Source organism: Dendrobates tinctorius, unplaced genomic scaffold (assembly GCF_039654945.1).
Source record: "Dendrobates tinctorius isolate UK_male_01 unplaced genomic scaffold, ASM3965494v1 ptg000012l, whole genome shotgun sequence".
Lineage (NCBI taxonomy): Eukaryota > Metazoa > Chordata > Amphibia > Anura > Dendrobatidae > Dendrobates > Dendrobates tinctorius.
The window spans coordinates 4,093,766-4,111,272 of NW_027361680.1; the positions used below are offsets into that span (position 1 = coordinate 4,093,766).

At 44.1% G+C, this 17,507-nt stretch overlaps 1 protein-coding gene across 1 annotated transcript in view; it reads left to right on the top strand.

Moving 5' to 3' along the window:
- The window catches only part of LOC141066014 (P-selectin-like), a 927,434-nt gene that overhangs the window by 807,324 nt on the left and 102,603 nt on the right, over positions 1 to 17,507 (top strand). Inside the window, exon 8 of the mRNA XM_073557950.1 lies at positions 17,010 to 17,132. Within this exon, the coding sequence (XP_073414051.1) occupies positions 17,010 to 17,132 (123 nt within the window). The remainder of the gene's footprint in view (positions 1 to 17,009; positions 17,133 to 17,507) is intronic.

Sequence of the window (17,507 nt, forward strand, 5' to 3'; positions counted from 1 at the left end):
CCAATACTTCTATGGGAGAATTCTTCCCCTCCTCCACCGAAGGGAAGGTTACCCCTACCGCCAGCACTTCTTCCTCCGGGCCACCAGGTTCATGCCCTATTTCTGGAGAAAGTAACCTGGTTGCCTCTGGTGCCGGCAGTTGCTCCGTGGGTGGGACAACAGATGGCCACAGCACAGAAAATAAAGGAAAGTCTCTTCCAATTATCACTTCATAATGCAGATTAGTCACAACCCCCACCTCGTGGCACTGCCTTCCCGCTGGCATGTTTATCACCTCTTGTGCGGTGGGATAGTCTTTTAAGTCCCCATGTATACACAACACCCCTATTTTCCAACCCGTATTCTCGCTGGTTTGTATCCAGCTGGCTCGTACCAGGGTTACAAGACTCCCTGAGTCCAATAAGGCCACAGCCGGGGTGCCTTCCACTTCAACCCGACACAAATGTTACATATTGGGACCTTTCGGGGTGCCCATTGCACACATCGGTTCGGCATAGTGAGACTGGCGGTACCCGGTTTGTGTCCATGGGCTCAGCCCAGTCAGGTGGGGCAATCAGCTCTCATATGACCTGGTTCCTGGCACCGCCAGCAGATTATAGGGCTCCTTACTTCCCCAGATAAGTCCTGAGCGGCCTTTCGTGGCTTCGCTCGCTGAACCAGGGGTGGAGACTTAGGGAACCTTCCTGCTACCTTCCGAAGAGTCCCTTCCTGTAGCTCTTTGGTAGCCCCATACCTTTCTATGAGGTCTATCATCTGCATGGCATTAGTAGGGGATGCCTGGCCGACCCATGTCTGGAGGGAGGGGGGCAAAGCCCTCCAAAACTTATCAGTCACTATACAGTCCAGCATGGCCGTGGGGGACAACACCTCATGCTGCAACCACTTTCGTAACAGGTGCATCAGGTCGTAATACTGGGACCGAGCCAGCTTGGAGGGGGTAAACTCCCACTTGTGTACCTACTGGGCCCGAACTAACACATTTACCTCAAGACGTGCCAGTATCTCACCCTTGATGACCGTGTAGTCCGCCCTTTGCTCCGTGGGTAGGTCCTGATATGCTTTCAAAGGTCCTGGGGCCAGAAACGGAGCGATGATTTCTACCCACTGGTCCTAGGGTAGCTTCTCTCTCTCAGCGACTCCTTCGAACATCTCCAAGTACGCCTCCACATCATCCGACTTCTCCATTTTGGGAACCGCTGTACGAACCGCTTTCCGGACATCATGGATTCCCCAGTTAGTTCCTTTGGTCTGCTCTGTCGTGATATGCTGTATTAACAGCTGATTGGTTTCCTGCTGCTGCATAGCCTGCTGTCGCATGGCCTCCTGCTGCTGGTGCCGCATGGACTCCTGGTGCTGCTGCATAGCCTGCTGCTGCATAGCCTGCTGCTGCTGTCGCATGGCCTCTATGAGCGTTTTTACCGTGGCCTCCATTTCTGGAAAGTTCCCCGCCTGGGTCTGTGCCACTCGTTTCACCCAGGACATAGGCTGGGGTACAAATCAAAAATAAGAAAAACAGCCTGGCCTCACTGCGTTTGCCCGCATTCAGTCCACCAATTGTAGGGATTCGCTCTGGTAGGTAATGGCAGGGCTGCAGTAACGAGGCAACACACAGGCTTAAAGTCCAATTTCAGTGGTTTAATGTCACGTTGCAAACAGCAGATTAACAGAAAGTAAGGAAAAACAAATATACTCCTGCTTGGAGAACCACTGGTCCCAGACTCACCCCTTGCATGGGACGGGCTTAACTAAGCACCTGCCAGGTCCATGGCATCCGCCAGGTGCCATTCCCAGGGTTGTTGAGAGTCTTGCTGCTATAGTCCTGCAGCACGGGGATCCTGTATACAAGTTCAGGCTAAGTCCAGCCAAGTTCCTGTAACTTCCAGACACACTCACCATGTGCCAAACACCAACTTCCATTACGTAGCCCATAACCCCTCCTACAAGTGAGGTAAACATCATATGGGCTGATCACGTGACCATGACATCATCGCGGGTTCTGTCTTTAGGGAAAAACCTGGCCAAACATTAAGCTACTGGGAGAAATGTATCTCCCATCCAATAAAACACCCTTTACTGTACCACAATATATATTTTTTTTTTTCTTTTTTTGAAGAATATTTCGTTGTAAAATGATGTGTCAATGACAGAGAACTGCTGTATGTAAAAGCTCATGTCAAAATCGCATTGCATACGGACTGCATATGGCTGTCATACGGATACTAGATGCGAGAAAATCGCATCTTCGCATTGCAAACGGATTACATACGGATCACCATATGGAGAACACTCCTGCGATTCTCGGTTGAGAAAATCGGACCGATTTTTCATACGGCAAATGTGACGCCGGCCTTAAAGTTGAACGTGGACTCTGACTGTCATTGCATAGTGCTGAAGAAAAAGAAGACCCTGCAGTCCAGGGAGGACCCCGCCTTACAAGTAAGTGCACTATAGAAGGAACAATGTGCTTATGTGATGGTGGGCCAGGGTGCGACAGAGCAGCCACCGTTAGGCATGACTACCCCCCTGGCCCCCGTTTCAATAGAACCAATTTTTACCTTAAAGGGGTTGTCCAGTCAAAACTGATAAGTCTGCAGTTACTCTGTGTGACTGCAGACCTATGAATCTCCCCAGCGCACGCACTGTGCGCTGCGGGGATTCGCCGGTTTCAGACTCAGGACTGGAGGGTATGTATGAGTCAAACATACTCCGGGCTAGTTGGTGTGGCCCCTCTCCATACAGTTGTACTGATCCGAGGCTGCGGCCTGTCTAGTGAAGCAGTCATTTAGTAAGCATTGCCAAATTGAGGGCGTGACCTTACTCCATACAAGTGTATGGAGAACAAGGCCACATCCACTGGCCAGACTATCTATTACTCATACATACCTTCCGATCCCGGGTCAGAAACTGACAAATCCCCGTAGCAAACATTGTGTGTACTGGGGAGATTCATAAGTCTGCAGTCACACAGAGTAACTGCAGACTTATCAGTTTTGAACAGACAACCCCTTTAACCCCTTCCTGACATGCGCCGTACATACACTGCTCTGCGGGAGGTGTGCTCCCGCGAAGAGGAGTATATGTACGGCGGCACAATAGCACAGCCTCACGCTGAGCACCGCAGCGATCACATGCGGGTGTCAGCTGTATATGACAGCTGACACCCCGCAGCACTGCCCATGATCGGTGCTAGTGTAAGGAGGAGAACCGGGCTGTGGGTACCTGTCCTGTGCCACATCCGGAACTGTTGGGACTGTCTCTTCTGTTGTCTGGAGGAAAGAGTAAGAGACCAGACAGACCTTTGCACCTGGGAACAGGGGGTGTGGCTATGTGGCAGCAGCCACGGCGCACACGGAAGCAGTCAGTCCTGACGGGAACAGGCAGCATGCAGCACAGTGAGAGGAGTGCTCTGTCCCTTGAGCACAGGGACTGCGCCGGCCCGCGTCCGTGTACTCCCACTGTTACAAGCGGGGATTCCAGAGACAGAAGCGCCGTGTGTCTGGTAGCTGACAGAGAGCGAGGTGTGTGCGCTTTGTGACCGTGTGTACAGCGCACGTGCCCCATAGAGAAAACCGCGAGCTGGACAGACGTTTGCGGCCTACCTTCCCAGTATCTATCTGCCAACTCGCATTGGACCCTGATAGTGCTGCGGCCTTGTTTGTTCTGGCTGCATATGCTTATGGACTAGGGGGTCAGCGGACGGTGCCGGAGACTGACCGCTGCCACCAGAACACGGACAGCCATTACCAACAGGACCTTACTGGATAAGCACCACATCAGCCGTTGTTGGCGCTACGAACCTCCAAGTAGTATCTGCAGTCTGGTGAACTTCTGACTCGCTAAGTGTACAAGAGAACTGCTGTTACCTGGGTCATTAACTCTGCATATCCTTTTTGCAACTGGACTGTTTATCCCCCTGTTTAACCCATCATCTCCCTGCGAGAAGTTAACCCCCTGTTCAATTAAAGCAATAAGAATTGTTAACCCTTGCTCTGCCTCCTGTTTGTCACTGCATCCTGACCCTGCTTTCACTTGGCGTTGTTGGCAGGATGCAGTCGACAGGCTCGGAAGAGACAGACCAAGCAGCCATGGGTGCCCCAAGGGCCAATATACTACTGGGAGCCATGATGAGCAACCTCCCGAAGTTCACAGGGAGCAACACTTTACTATGAGACTGGGCTGTGCAGGTCAAGGGCATGTTGAGGATGCACCCAATAATCCCCACAATGCAGAAAAAGATTGCCCTGATGCCCCTGGATGGAGAACAAGGTGCTCTGTCATGTTCTGGCCCCGGCATGATCAAAACATCTTTACCAAGGTGTTACAAATCCTAGAGGAAATGCACGGGGGCTCTACGGACGTCAAGAGAATTGCGCATGCGCTTGTTTAGTTGTGTCCAAAGGGAGGGGGAGTCGGTGACACAATACATGAATGCACTGCAGGAGATACATGCTACAATCGCTAAGTGGGATGACATAGGCATAGGACCTCCTGATATAATTCTGAGAGACCAGCTAGTGGCAGGCTTTAGAGATGCGCTGCTTAAACAGGCTCTGCGGGAGCACTTGCGGGTTAATCCGCATATATCTTTTCTGGAGGTTGGGGTAGAGGCCCATCTCCAGTACCGCAGCGTTCTGTCTGGCCAGCCTAACTACCTTCAGGAGTTCCCTGTCCGTTTCACTCTGGACATTTAGGCATCTTCCCACATAGCTTACTACAACCATGTTGAAGCTGCCCTGTATTTATTCTCCTCCCAACTGACCACTGCTCCTAGGCCCTGGAAGAGCTGGGCTTCTTAACTTAAAAGTTGCATGGCACAACTGTCCTGTCCAGGCTACCAGGCCCTACTGACTAAATGCAGGAAGCTCTCTCTAAGTTATCCCAGTTGGCCCCTGTTCTACCCTCTGAATAGGGCAAATGTGTTTGTATTATGTGCTGGTTTAGTTATAGCACCATCTAGTGGTGGCTGAATTTATAGCTGTGTCTTGATAGCATTTACAGTCTTTGACTTTAACAGAAGCAATGCACATGGGATTGAAGCAATGATTAGTGGGAATGAAGCAATGTATTCTGGGATAAAGAAGGTGCCATTTTATTCTGTGTATATCATAGGATGCACGTTGTTTACCTATCCTCCTGTTAACTCTCCAACTTGAGTTCGTTATCTGGGTAAAGCATATCTAGTAAGCTTAATATCTTTATTACAACGCAGTGTGTACAGAGATGTTATTAGCTGTATAGCAGTCAGTGCTCAGTAGATGTAATTAGACACCTGTGTTTTTTCTATGTAAGCTTCATCACACTGACTACTTCCTGTAATTGTGTTAGCTGTGTGATCATCTGCCCAATACTTAGCATGTCGTTTGTATTCTTTATAGTTTTATCGCTTGCATGTTCTAAACTCTTCACAAATAAACAAGTTAGACTACAGAGAACAGTCTGCTTATTTTGGAAGACAGCAGTGGTTTATGCTGTATGTTAGAGTGCACACCATTTCAACGTGCATGAAGGCAGAACAGCCCCTACTATTTACCTAGTTCCTATCTTAACCTATTGCTATCTTATATTATTGTGACCCCCTCTAGTAGGCTAAACTAAGTACTATACTTTTCCTATATCTGTACAGTACAGGAACATATGTACACTACGTTAGCAGCTTTATTATACAAGGAATTATACGACATATATATATACACAGTATATTAGAATATACCAAACATATAAGATGTGCCAGCACTTTCAGGGACATAGAAGCAGGTTCAGGGTATAAGCTGTCCCCTGTTAGGGTGGGTTGACATTGCGTTAGTGTCCTGCGTTGAACGCATCCATTACACAGTGGCACTAACACTATGTAGCGGATGCGCTAATGCACCCATTGGCCGCAGTGTTCGTAAGGCATCCTAACGCATGCCTAATTCGGCATGCGTTAGCGATGATGCGTTACTTTATGACGCACCCGAGAACATGGTCTACAGCATTTTCGGGTCCGTCGGGTCTAACGCACAGCGAACGGATGCTTTCCCTGTGCATAGACCTGTATGGCTAACGCATGCTACCATGCGTTAGCGCATACGTTAGCGCTAGGTCCACAAAAGATGTCAAAAATGACATCTGCGTTAGTGCATCTGTTTAACGGATGCCCCTAATGCAATGTGAACCTAGCCTAACCTCTTACAAGTGCATGGAAATCAGACTGAAAATAGGTGTCATACAAGAGCAACCCGGTGTTTTCCACAGACCCATTGACTATGGCCAAGTGCAAACCAAGTATCGGATCAAACTCGAATATGCAGCACTTTTTTTTCCTCGGACAGACTCTGTCTGAGGTAAAAGTAATAGAACAAACTGACGGCACATCTAGAACTAGTCTGAATAGGTGCATACCAAAAGGCAACTTACATATTAAATTAGAAAATGGTAGCACACCAAATATGAAATATGTGAAATACGAATAGCAAAATGGCTTTAGTAATACATTTCATAATGGCTTTTGTAAGGCATATCAAATATGAAATAAGTGAAATATGAATATCATAATCGTTTTTGTAATCTTGAAAAACATATGAGATACTTAGCACAAAATTTGGCCAAAAGATGTGAGCCCATTCACCAACGACAAGGTGATCTCAGATTGAATGGGTCCCTATACAGACTGCCTGGTGTGAACTGACCTCTGGCTAGTAACATGATAAAGCCTGCATATATAGGACGATAGGAACCAAACATGTGATTGCATGCAATTAAAATCACCACTTGATGAAGGGCAGAGTGCTCAGTCAGAAAACTAGTATACAAGTAATAGAACAAATTGACGGCACATCTAGAACTAGTCTGAATAGGTGCATACCAAAAGGCAACTTACATATTAAATTAGAAAATGGTAGCACACCAAATATGAAATATGTGAAATACGAATAGCAAAATGGCTTTAGTAATACATTTCATAATGGCTTTTGTAAGCATATCAAATATGAAATAAGTGAAATATGAATAGCATAATCGCTTTTGTAATCTTGAAAAACATATGAGATACTTAGCACAAAATTTGGCCAAAAGATGTGAGCCCATTCACCAATGACAAGGTGATCTCAGATTGAATGGGTCCCTATACTGACTGCCTGGTGTGAACTGACCTCTGGCTAGTAACATGATAAAGCCTGTATATATATAGGACGATAGGAACCAAACATGTGATTGAATGCGATTAAAATCACCACTTGATGAAGGGCGGAGTGCTCAGTCAGAAAACTAGTATACAAGTAATAGAACAAACTGACGGCACATCTAGAACTAGTCTGAATAGGTGCATACCAAAAGGCAACTTGCATATTAAATTAGAAAATGGTAGCACACCAAATATGAAATATGTGAAATACGAATAGCAAAATGGCTTTAGTAATACATTTCATAATGGCTTTTGTAAGGCATATCAAATATGAAATAAGTGAAATATGAATAGCATAATCGCTTTTGTAATCTTGAAAAACATATGAGATACTTAGCACAAAATTTGGCCTCTGTCTGAGGTAAAAATCGGACAAGTGAACAAGCCCATACAATATCGCTGGTCTGGATGCAATCTAACGTTTTGTCGGATCGCACTCAGACTGATAATATAGCCATCTGCATTGGCCCTAATAGTGCCTATCATGCTCTTAATATTCTGAAGGAGGCAAGTACGAAAGCTGTGCTGGCATCATGATTCACATAGTGAATAGGAACTGCAACTAAGCATGGTAAAAGAGCAAATGGCAGCTTTTTCATTTAAGGCAGTAGAGCACAAGGGGTTACCAGGTGTGCCAATCCATAAGGCCTCTATGCTAAAGAGGGATCAGGGAACTAGAAGAATGAGATGGGTGTTTTTCACACCCATATTATGAGGATGGCATCCATGTTTGTATTAACAGTGAATGTGTGGTACTCTGAAGAGTCACCACCACACCCATGCCAAAGTTGCCTCCTGAACTTAATTTTTTTTTATTCAAATTTGGAACTTATACTCAGTCCATCAGATAGCAGATAGCAGTCAATGGGATTCCCACCATTCATAAGAATAGGGCTCTAAGTAAGCCCCATTTGGTTGAAGTGGAGGTCAAACATGTCCACTCTGCTTCATTAATTCTCTATACGTGTTGGCAGGAGATTGATCTCTGAAATGTCCAGCCGTTCAACAGTGAATATATATTTATTCAGGAACAAGGATAATACAGCTTACAACTGGCATTTTGCATAGCTTAGGCTACTTTCACACATCAGGTTTTCGCCGTCAGGCGCGTTCCGTCGTTGTGCCGAAGCGCCGGATCCGGCAAATGTTTTGTAAAACCGGATGTGATGGATCCGGTTTTCTGCTGGATCCGTCTTGCGCATGACAGCCAAAACCGGATCCGTCTCATCCGGTTCATCCGGTTTTCGATCCGTTTTTCAACAGATTACGCCGGATTCGTTTTTTAAAAACGCCCCTTGTGGCCTTCCGAACGGGATTGGCTACTGAAAAACTATATATACCGTGTTCCTACAGCCCTTCTTTGACAGGTTGTAGAGGAGAAAGTGCAGGTTGGAGAGAAGAGCATGTGACTGGCGAAGATGGATGTTGTGATTGGAAATATTTTGAAGAATTTGGCGGATTTTGCAGCACAGGCGAATCGTTTGAGGATGATTGTTCTGGAGAAGGAGAGAGCGAGACAGCAGCACATCAGGCAACGTAGACTATGTTTGTGGATCCACCCCATCACAGCCAAGAGAATGACGCGTGGGGTCTATTCTACACTCTGCATGGACCTTAGACGAAACCCGGAGAAATTTTTTGGATATGTTCGGATGAAAATGGAGAATTTTGATTACTTGGTGGAGCACATTGCACACCTCATAAGAAAATCGGACACCTATTGCTGCTTCTCTGTTTCACCCGCAGAGCGTCTGATGGTGACTTTAAGGTAAGCCACATTTATTGGCTATGCTCGCATCAGAGCACACTTTCACTGCAATCTTGTTGGTGGTAGTTTGTATCTCCAAGTGTTATAGCTGAGTTTTGGTATGTAATGCTGTTATTTTAAACTAATTGTTTTTTAATTCCCCACAGATTTCTTGCAACTGGAGAATCCCTTTCGTCACTGCATTTCCAGTACAGACTCGGGATTTCCACCATATCTGGAATAGTGAAGCACACATGCCGTGCACTGTGGGACTCCTTAGCTGAAGAGTTTTTACCAGAGCCCACAACAGAGAGGTGGATTGAAATTTCTGAAAAGTTTCTACAGATATGTCAGTTACCGAACTGCTTGGGCGCTGTCATATCCGCATTGTAAAGCCAGCAGGATCGGGATGGGAATATTTCAATTACAAGAAATATTTTTCAATTGTCCTCATGGCCATCGCTGACGCGGAATACAAATTTATTGCTGTTGATATTGGGGCCTATGGCCGCTCAAATGACTCTCAAGTTTTCAAACTGTCTGCCATGGGGCGTAAACTGTATGGAAACACCTTCCAGTTCCCATCCCCTAGACCGCTGCCGCAAACATCTGGTCCACCTATGCCATTTGTCTGTGTAGGGGATGAAGCCTTCCAGCTGTCAGAACACCTTTTGAAACCGTACGGTAGCGGAGGATTGTCAAGAACAAAACGCATTTTTAATTACCGCCTCACAAGACCAAGAAGAATGGTTGAATGTACCATAGGGAATTCTGACAGCCAAATGGCGGGTCCTATTGACTGCGATCAACCTCAAGACAGAAACTGTTGACGAGGTGATCAAAGCTTGCTTGGTACTCCACAATTTTGTTATCTGCAAGGAACCCATTTCCACTGAGGACACCTCTGAAGAAACCACCTTGCAAGATTACCAGAACATTACCACTAGAAGTTCTGTGACGGTTTCAGTAATGAGGGACAATTTTGCACAATACTTTATGTCACCTCAAGGCAGAATAGACTGGCAGGATGACAGAGTGTGAAAGATTTGTGCCCTAACCAAACTTGTGTACCTTCTGTACCAACAGTATATACCTTTGCCAACCAAAGTTGGCTATCTTGTCATGGTTTAACTATTTTTACCTTTAGGCCACAGGTGTGTACCTGGTTGTGTTTTATGCAAAGTATTTCACCTTTTAACAAAAGTTGTGTACATTGTTAGGAAATCACCAACAAGATACACAACTTTTTAGGTGAAATACTTTGCTTCAAACACAACCAGGAACACAACTGTGGCAAAAAGGTAAAATTTATTTACCTTTTACCCACAGTTATATGCCTGGTTTTGAAAACCTTTTTACCTTTTAAATACCCTGTATTTAACCTTTTTTTTTACCATATTTCGCCGCAGAAAGAAATGACAGACAACCAGTGTAAAACAATAATTAAACGTTTATTGAAAAAAAATTTTTTTTATAAAACTTTTTTGACATTTAAATAAACTTTTTTAATAAACCTTTGAAACCATAAAATTGGTCATTTATTTAAATACACACATTTTTATAAATTTGTGTAGTGTGGGGTGGAAATACTGCTAGAGGGGCTGCGGGACACTTCTACACTGGGAGTGTGGAGAGAGGACTGGGATCGTGGTGGGGAAGGAACAGTTAGAGGTGAAGGTGTGGAAAAAGCTACAGAATGGGTGGACATGTGGGAGGCAAAAGAGGTGGTGGGTGGTGGAGTGGAGGGTTGGGCAGGGACTGTAGGAGCAGATGATGTGGATGGAAAGTGGTATGGGGAATGAGCTTGGTATGGGGAAGGAGTTTGGTACGGGGCAGGTTGCTGGAAGTGGGGAGATGTCTGGTAATGGGGAGGTTGCTGGTACTGGGGAGGTTGCTGGTATGTAATAGGAGCGGGAGGAGGGAAAGTGGCTGGAGGGGGTGCAGGTGGAGGAACTACTGGGGTGGGAGGAGGAGGTTGGGAGGTAACGTGCTGGAGAGCACCGTGGCACGAATGCATTACATGCATCTGCTGGCTAGGAGAGAGCGTTTCCATGTGCGCCACAACAGACCTGAAAAAGGTGTGGTTTGGCGAAGATCTTGCTTCTGAATGCATGGTTTGCAGAAGTGTCTTCACCTCCAGAATGCTGGATTTGATCTGCTGAAAGCCTGCGGAGATTTGCTCTGACAAGACTTTTAGACAGTTCTGGAAAGATGCATTCAGATGCAAGAACTCTGGCGCATAAGTCTTTTCCTGACCCCTCTGCTGCCCAGTACCCGCAGGTGTACTAGAGGTGGCAGGGGCAGAAGGGTGGGGTAAGGGGAAAGCGATCTCCTCACCAGCAGCTCCTTGTAATGTTGTCGGCCACGATGCTCCTGCGCTGGTGGATGGGACAGATGGGTCTAATGTGTGGGAAGGCTGGGAAGGTGCAGATGTACCGGGGCGGTCGAAGTGTCTCTCGGTGCCGGTCTCCTCAGGGATCGCCTCAGAAGGGTCCAACCATGCAGGCTCCCGAGTGCTGCTCACCGTGCTGTGGAATAAAGAGAAAAAAAACAATTAAAATAGTGACATGGCATAGCCCTGGCTGAAAAAAAAATTTACATCTAAACATTTTTTTTTTACATGTGGTGTGTAATATTTACCTTCTGGTGACCATTGTATCCTGGAGGAACGACAGGGCTCGTGCGTACTTGTACTTGCTCCTGCGTCCTCCAGATCCACTCGGGGCCCGCATCTCTTTATTGAACTTCTTCTTGAAACGATCCCTCACAGACCGCCACCGCTTCACAATTCTCTCCCCTGAAATGAGAAAGGACAAAGTGGTTAGTATACAACATCAGTGTTTCCCAAACTCCAGTCCTTGTGGTCCCCAGGGGTCATGTTTTCATGATTTCGATAGTAAATAGAAATCCTGAACACATGATCCGTGGGGACCACGAGGACTGGAGTTCGGGAAACACTGGTTTACATCAAGCAACCGGTACTGTATATACTTACGCTCTTTAATCTGGGCCTGAGCATCGAGGTCCTCCCAGCGGTCCACAAGGAGCGAACAGATTTCCTCCCAGAGCCGTCAGGTAACTATCAGGTCAGCGTGGCGGCGGTCAGCCATATTCCATAGCGGCTCCCTTTCTCTGACGAGATCGATTAGCTGGTCAACATCAATTCCTCCATCCTCACCGTCAGAGTCAGGAGCACGCTGTGAAGGCTGTTAAAGTAAAAGAGAAAAATAGCAAAATTAGGCACCACACTTTAAGACATGAAATAAAAAGTATACCAAAATTTAACTTAAATATTATACTTACACTCTGGTGACCGCCGCGTTGCTGTCGCCGACGACCCTGGGAGGCACTGCGAGGACCTCTTGGCCGAGCACCAGATTGGGAAGACTAGAGAAGAAAAGAAAAAAATTTATGTGTTTGGATGTTGGCATATTTGTATGCTGTGTGATGTCTGCGGTACATTGTTTTCTATGTGTTGTGTGTAGTGTGATGTTGTGTTTCTGCATTTGATGAAAAAAACTTACCAATTGTGAGCCCACTCCAGGTGTCTGTCCACCCCTTCCTTCTTCTTCTGGGAGCTCCTCTTCAGCTTGTGATTCCTGTTTTGAAATAAAAGCCAATGAATACACATATATTACAGAGATGATGGATTTTGGAAATATAAACTTACCGTCAAACGCTGACGATGCGAGGGAGGGCTCCCAGAAGATGTGGTGTCCTCCTGCTGGCCAGACTCCACTCCTGTGGGTGGTGGTGCTGCTGCTGCTGCCAGTGCTGCCAGTGCTGCTGCTGCTGCTGCATCTCTTGGACGGCTGTTGAATAAAGAGAAACAAAGAGCCAATGAATATCTTGATATTCCATGGCCCTAGTTTTGAGGAATGGGGGATTTGATAATTACCTTCTGTCATCTGCTGGTGGACTCCCCTCCGGTTGTTCTGCATGGTCGCTTTGCTCCATTTGGGGTGGTGGTGCAGTTGTCTCCTGCCTTCTCCTGCGGCTGGTTCCTGTCTTGGGTGGCATGTTGGGTGTGGCTGAGGGTCCCACTGTCATGGTTTTATATATGTGTGCTGTGGGCAGAGCTACTGAGCATGCTCAGACCCAAAAAAACGGATCCGGATCAGGCACATTGCGGCGCTCATAGACTTTCATTGTGTGAAAAAGCCGGACGCGCCTGATCTGGTGGGTCCGGCTTTTTCGCCGGAGGGAAAAAACGTTACAGTAGCCGTTTTTTCCAGACGCCGGATTGCGACACATTGCCGGATCCGGCGAAAACCGGACGAAACGCATGGCCATCCGGCGCGATCTGGCGCTAATGCAAGTCAATGGGGGGGAAACCGGATCCCGCATTGCATTTCGCCGGATCCGGTTTTTGGCAAAAGAACCGGATCGCGCCTGACGGCGAAAACCTGATGTGTGAAAGAGGCCTTAGGATATTAGCATCTTCTCTGTCAGTTTTCAAAGTGAAAGTAAAAAATGTGCTCCAGTTACGCACACAGTGAACAAGAACTTCTCTGGGGTTTTTTAACAATGTGTAATTGGCAATGTAACACTATTCCTGGAGACAGAAACTCATGCATTATTAAACAGTGGTAAATAGTAGCTGTTGCAATGTAGACAATAATAAGAATTATTCCAACAATACTATTGCCGGAAAAGCCAAGTACAGCACTTGACCATCTCTGTAAGTCCTGTGGACAATTAAAGGAGGAAAGCACTGCATGCTCTATCTCTGCTTTATTCTAATGGGGTTATTCAAAGTTCCATTCTCAATATCCGTGAAGACCCAAGAAATTGGACCCCCATAATAGAGAAATATTCCCTTTTGTACAGTGCTGTGCAAATTAATTGGGACAAAGCATTTTTTTAAGTAAAATCGTAAGTTGGTTACCAGTCAGTGATTCAAACCAGTTTTAACTGCTTTGAACAGGTGTGAGTGCCTGCAAGGGAATAGCTCCCCAAGAGCTAAAGTCCACACACCTAGCCAGGATCCCTATTTTCAGCGTGCCAGGGTTTGGATGACGAGTAAAGGAAGAAAGGTCCAGCACCAGAAATTTAAAATCCAGGATTTTTATTGTATCATGTTTAAAATACATTCATGGCTGCTTGTGATCAAGTAACGGCAACAAAGTTCACCGCATGGGGATATTCTCCAGGTCTCTGTACGCGTTTCGAGCACAAATGCTCTTAGATTCAGAGTAGCTGTGGTATATCAGCTGAACCACATATAAAACTCTGTCACAGGTGATCTAATCAGAAGTGAACAATTTATACAAAAATAATAAAATCAGAAAAATAAGAGAAAAAAAAAGAAAAAACAAAAACACTTTAATACATAACATAATAGAAATATATATAAAAATTCAATAGTACAGCATAAATTCCTTTTATTTAAATTTTAATCTCAGAGGAACACATGTATCAATCATATACTGTATATCCAATGTGCCTCTCGGTTCCTTAAAGGTTTTTCTATGTCTCCACCTCATAAATCTCTTCTAATCCTCTCCGCTGCATGAATCTTCAAACCAGATAAATCCCTGTTATAAACAGAAGTAAAATACTTTGACAGATAAAAACATTCCTAGTAGTAGTTTACCCTACATCATATAGGTGTTCACATGTTCTCTCCTTTACTTTACAGAAAGTGGATCCTGCATACTTTAAAACACATTTAGTACAATCAGCTATATAAGCCACATAGTTTGAGTTACAATTTAAAAACTCTTTGATCTTATATACCTTACTATTAGTGGCATTAGAGAAAAATATATAAGATACACATGCAAACTTACTACAGGTCTATTGTGGATAATCTATTGGGGTATAACCCTCAAGCATGCTCAGATGACACTCAGTTAGCTGTTAGAGCACAATCAGATGAAGATACACATGCAAAACTTCTGCAGCTCTCTTGTAAATAATACATTGGGGTGTGACCCTCAAGCATGCCCAGATAACACCTAATTAGCTGTTAAAACACAACCAAAATAAAGGTACACATGCAAACCTTCTGCAGGTCTATTGTAGATAATGCATTGGGGTGTAGCCCTCAAGCATGCTCAGATGACACTTCATTGACTATTAAAGCACAATCGAAATGCAGAAATACATGCAAACCTTCTACAGGTCTATTGTGAATAATACGTTGGGGTATGACCCTCAAGCATGCTCAGATGACAGTTAGTTGTTAGAGCACAATCAAGATAAAGATACCCATGCAAACCTTCTATAAGTCTATTATGGATAATGCATTGGGGTATAACCCTCAAGCATGCCCAGATGACACTTCGTTAACTGTTAGAGCACAGTCAAAATAAAGATATGCTCTTAGACTCAGAGTAGCTATGGAATATCAGCTAAACCACATATACAACTTAGTCACAGGTGATCTAATCAGAAATGGACAATTTATACAAAAATAATAATGTCAGAAAAAGGAAGAAAAAAAAATTTAACGAAGTGTCATCTGGGCATGCTTGAGGGTTATACCCCAATGCATTATCCATAATAGACTTATAGAAGGTTTGCATGGGTATCTTTATCTTGATTGTGCTCTAACAACTAAGTGTCATCTGAGCATGCTTGAGGGTCATACCCCAACGTATTATTCACAATAGACCTGTAGAAGGTTTGCATGTATTTCTGTATTTCGATTGTGCTTTAATAGTCAATTAAGTGTCATCTGAGCATGCTTGAGGGCTACACCCCAATGCATTATCTACAATAGACCTGCAGAAGGTTTGCATGTGTACCTTTATTTTGGTTGTGTTTTAACAGCTAATTAGGTGTTATCTGGGCATGCTTGAGGGTCACACCCCAACGTATTATTTACAAGAGAGCTGCAGAAGTTTTGCATGTGTATCTTCTTCTGATTGTGCTCTAACAGCTAACTGAGTGTCATCTGAGCATGCTTGAGGGTTATACCCCAATGCATTATCCACAATAGACCTGTAGTAGGTTTGCATGTGTATCTTATATATTTTTCTCTAATGCCACTAATAGTAAGGTATATAAGATCAAAGAGTTTTTAAATTGTAACTCAAACTATGTGGTTTATATAGCTGAATGTACTAAATGCGGTTTAAAGTATGCAGGATCCACTATCTGTAAAGTAAAGGAGAGAACATGTGAACACCTATATGATGTCGGGTAAACTACTACTAGGAATGTTTTTATCTGTCAAAGCATTTTACTTCTGTTTATAACAGGGATTTATCTGGTTTGAAGATTCATGCAGCAGAGAGGATCAGAAGAGATTTATGAGGTGGAGACATAGAAAAACCTTTAAGGAACCGAGAGGCACATTGGATATATATGCTTGATACACGTGTTCCTCTGAGATTAAATTTAAAAAAAAAGGAATTTATGCTGTACTATTGAATTTTTATATATATATTTCTATTATGTTATGTATTAATGTGTTTTTGTGTTTTCTTTTTTTTTTCTCTTATTTTTCTGATTTTATTATTTTTGTATAAATTGTTCACTTCTGATTAGATCACCTGTGACAGAGTTTTATATGTGGTTCAGCTGATATTCCACAGCTACTCTGAGTCTAAGAGCATTTGTGCTCGAAACGCGACCAGAGACCTGGAGAATATCCCCATGCGGTGAACTTTATTGCTGTTACTTGATCACAAGCAGCCGTGAATGTATTTTAAACATGATACAATAAAAATCCTGGATTTTAAATTTCTGGAGCTGGACCTTTCTTCTTTCTTTTGGAGTCATTATACGTCCTGGCAGAGACGTGTCCGCGCTCAGAGCTTTTCAATAGTTCTCGCGAACTTACAAGAGGTGAGCTGAAATTTATCTTTTTTTGGATGACGAGTACCTCGCCCACAGCTGCTGCCCCGTGCCACGTTACATTTGGATAGTCTATAACTTCAAAACTTGGTACAAATCCTTTATGACAGCCTCTCAGCAATGTTTCTCAGAGCACAGAGAGGAGATCAGAGAAGCAATACTGGAAATAGTGCTCTTTATGTAAAATAAACAAAACAACTATTTTTTTTAAAATACATACTTATCGCATATTACTAATATATCAACAAAAATGATGGAAGTGTCCATTTAATATTTTTTTTTCTCTCTTTTTAGCTCAGAATGTTTCTATGGAAAAGCAAAAACAGGCACACACAGTTGCTTATACTTTTACAAGTTTGGGGCTAATGCTTTCTGGGACAGCAATGGCGTTTGCAATAAAGTACTATTGTAAGAAAAGTAAGTGAATTGTTTTAAACCTCTTTTAAAATAATTACCTTTCAAAGAAGACAATCCACACATTTAGTGCAAATGAAAATGTTATTTTTGTTAATGGCTTGTTTTGTTAAATTATTTTTGGTGTTCGTATCTGCTGCAGTATCACAGTGGCTTCCCTTTCTCATTGACTCCATTGGAAGATCCAGTACCATGGATCAAGGCTCTGCCGCTATGAGGCTGGTACTAGGTAGAAATAAAGTGTTGGCTATAACAAATGGGCTATACCCTATAATCATTCAAAATGCAGCTAAGTTTAGTGGCAAAAGCAGAAGTGCAAAGAAGTTGTAACAAATACAGTGGGGAAAATAAGTATTTGATACACTGCCGATTTTACAA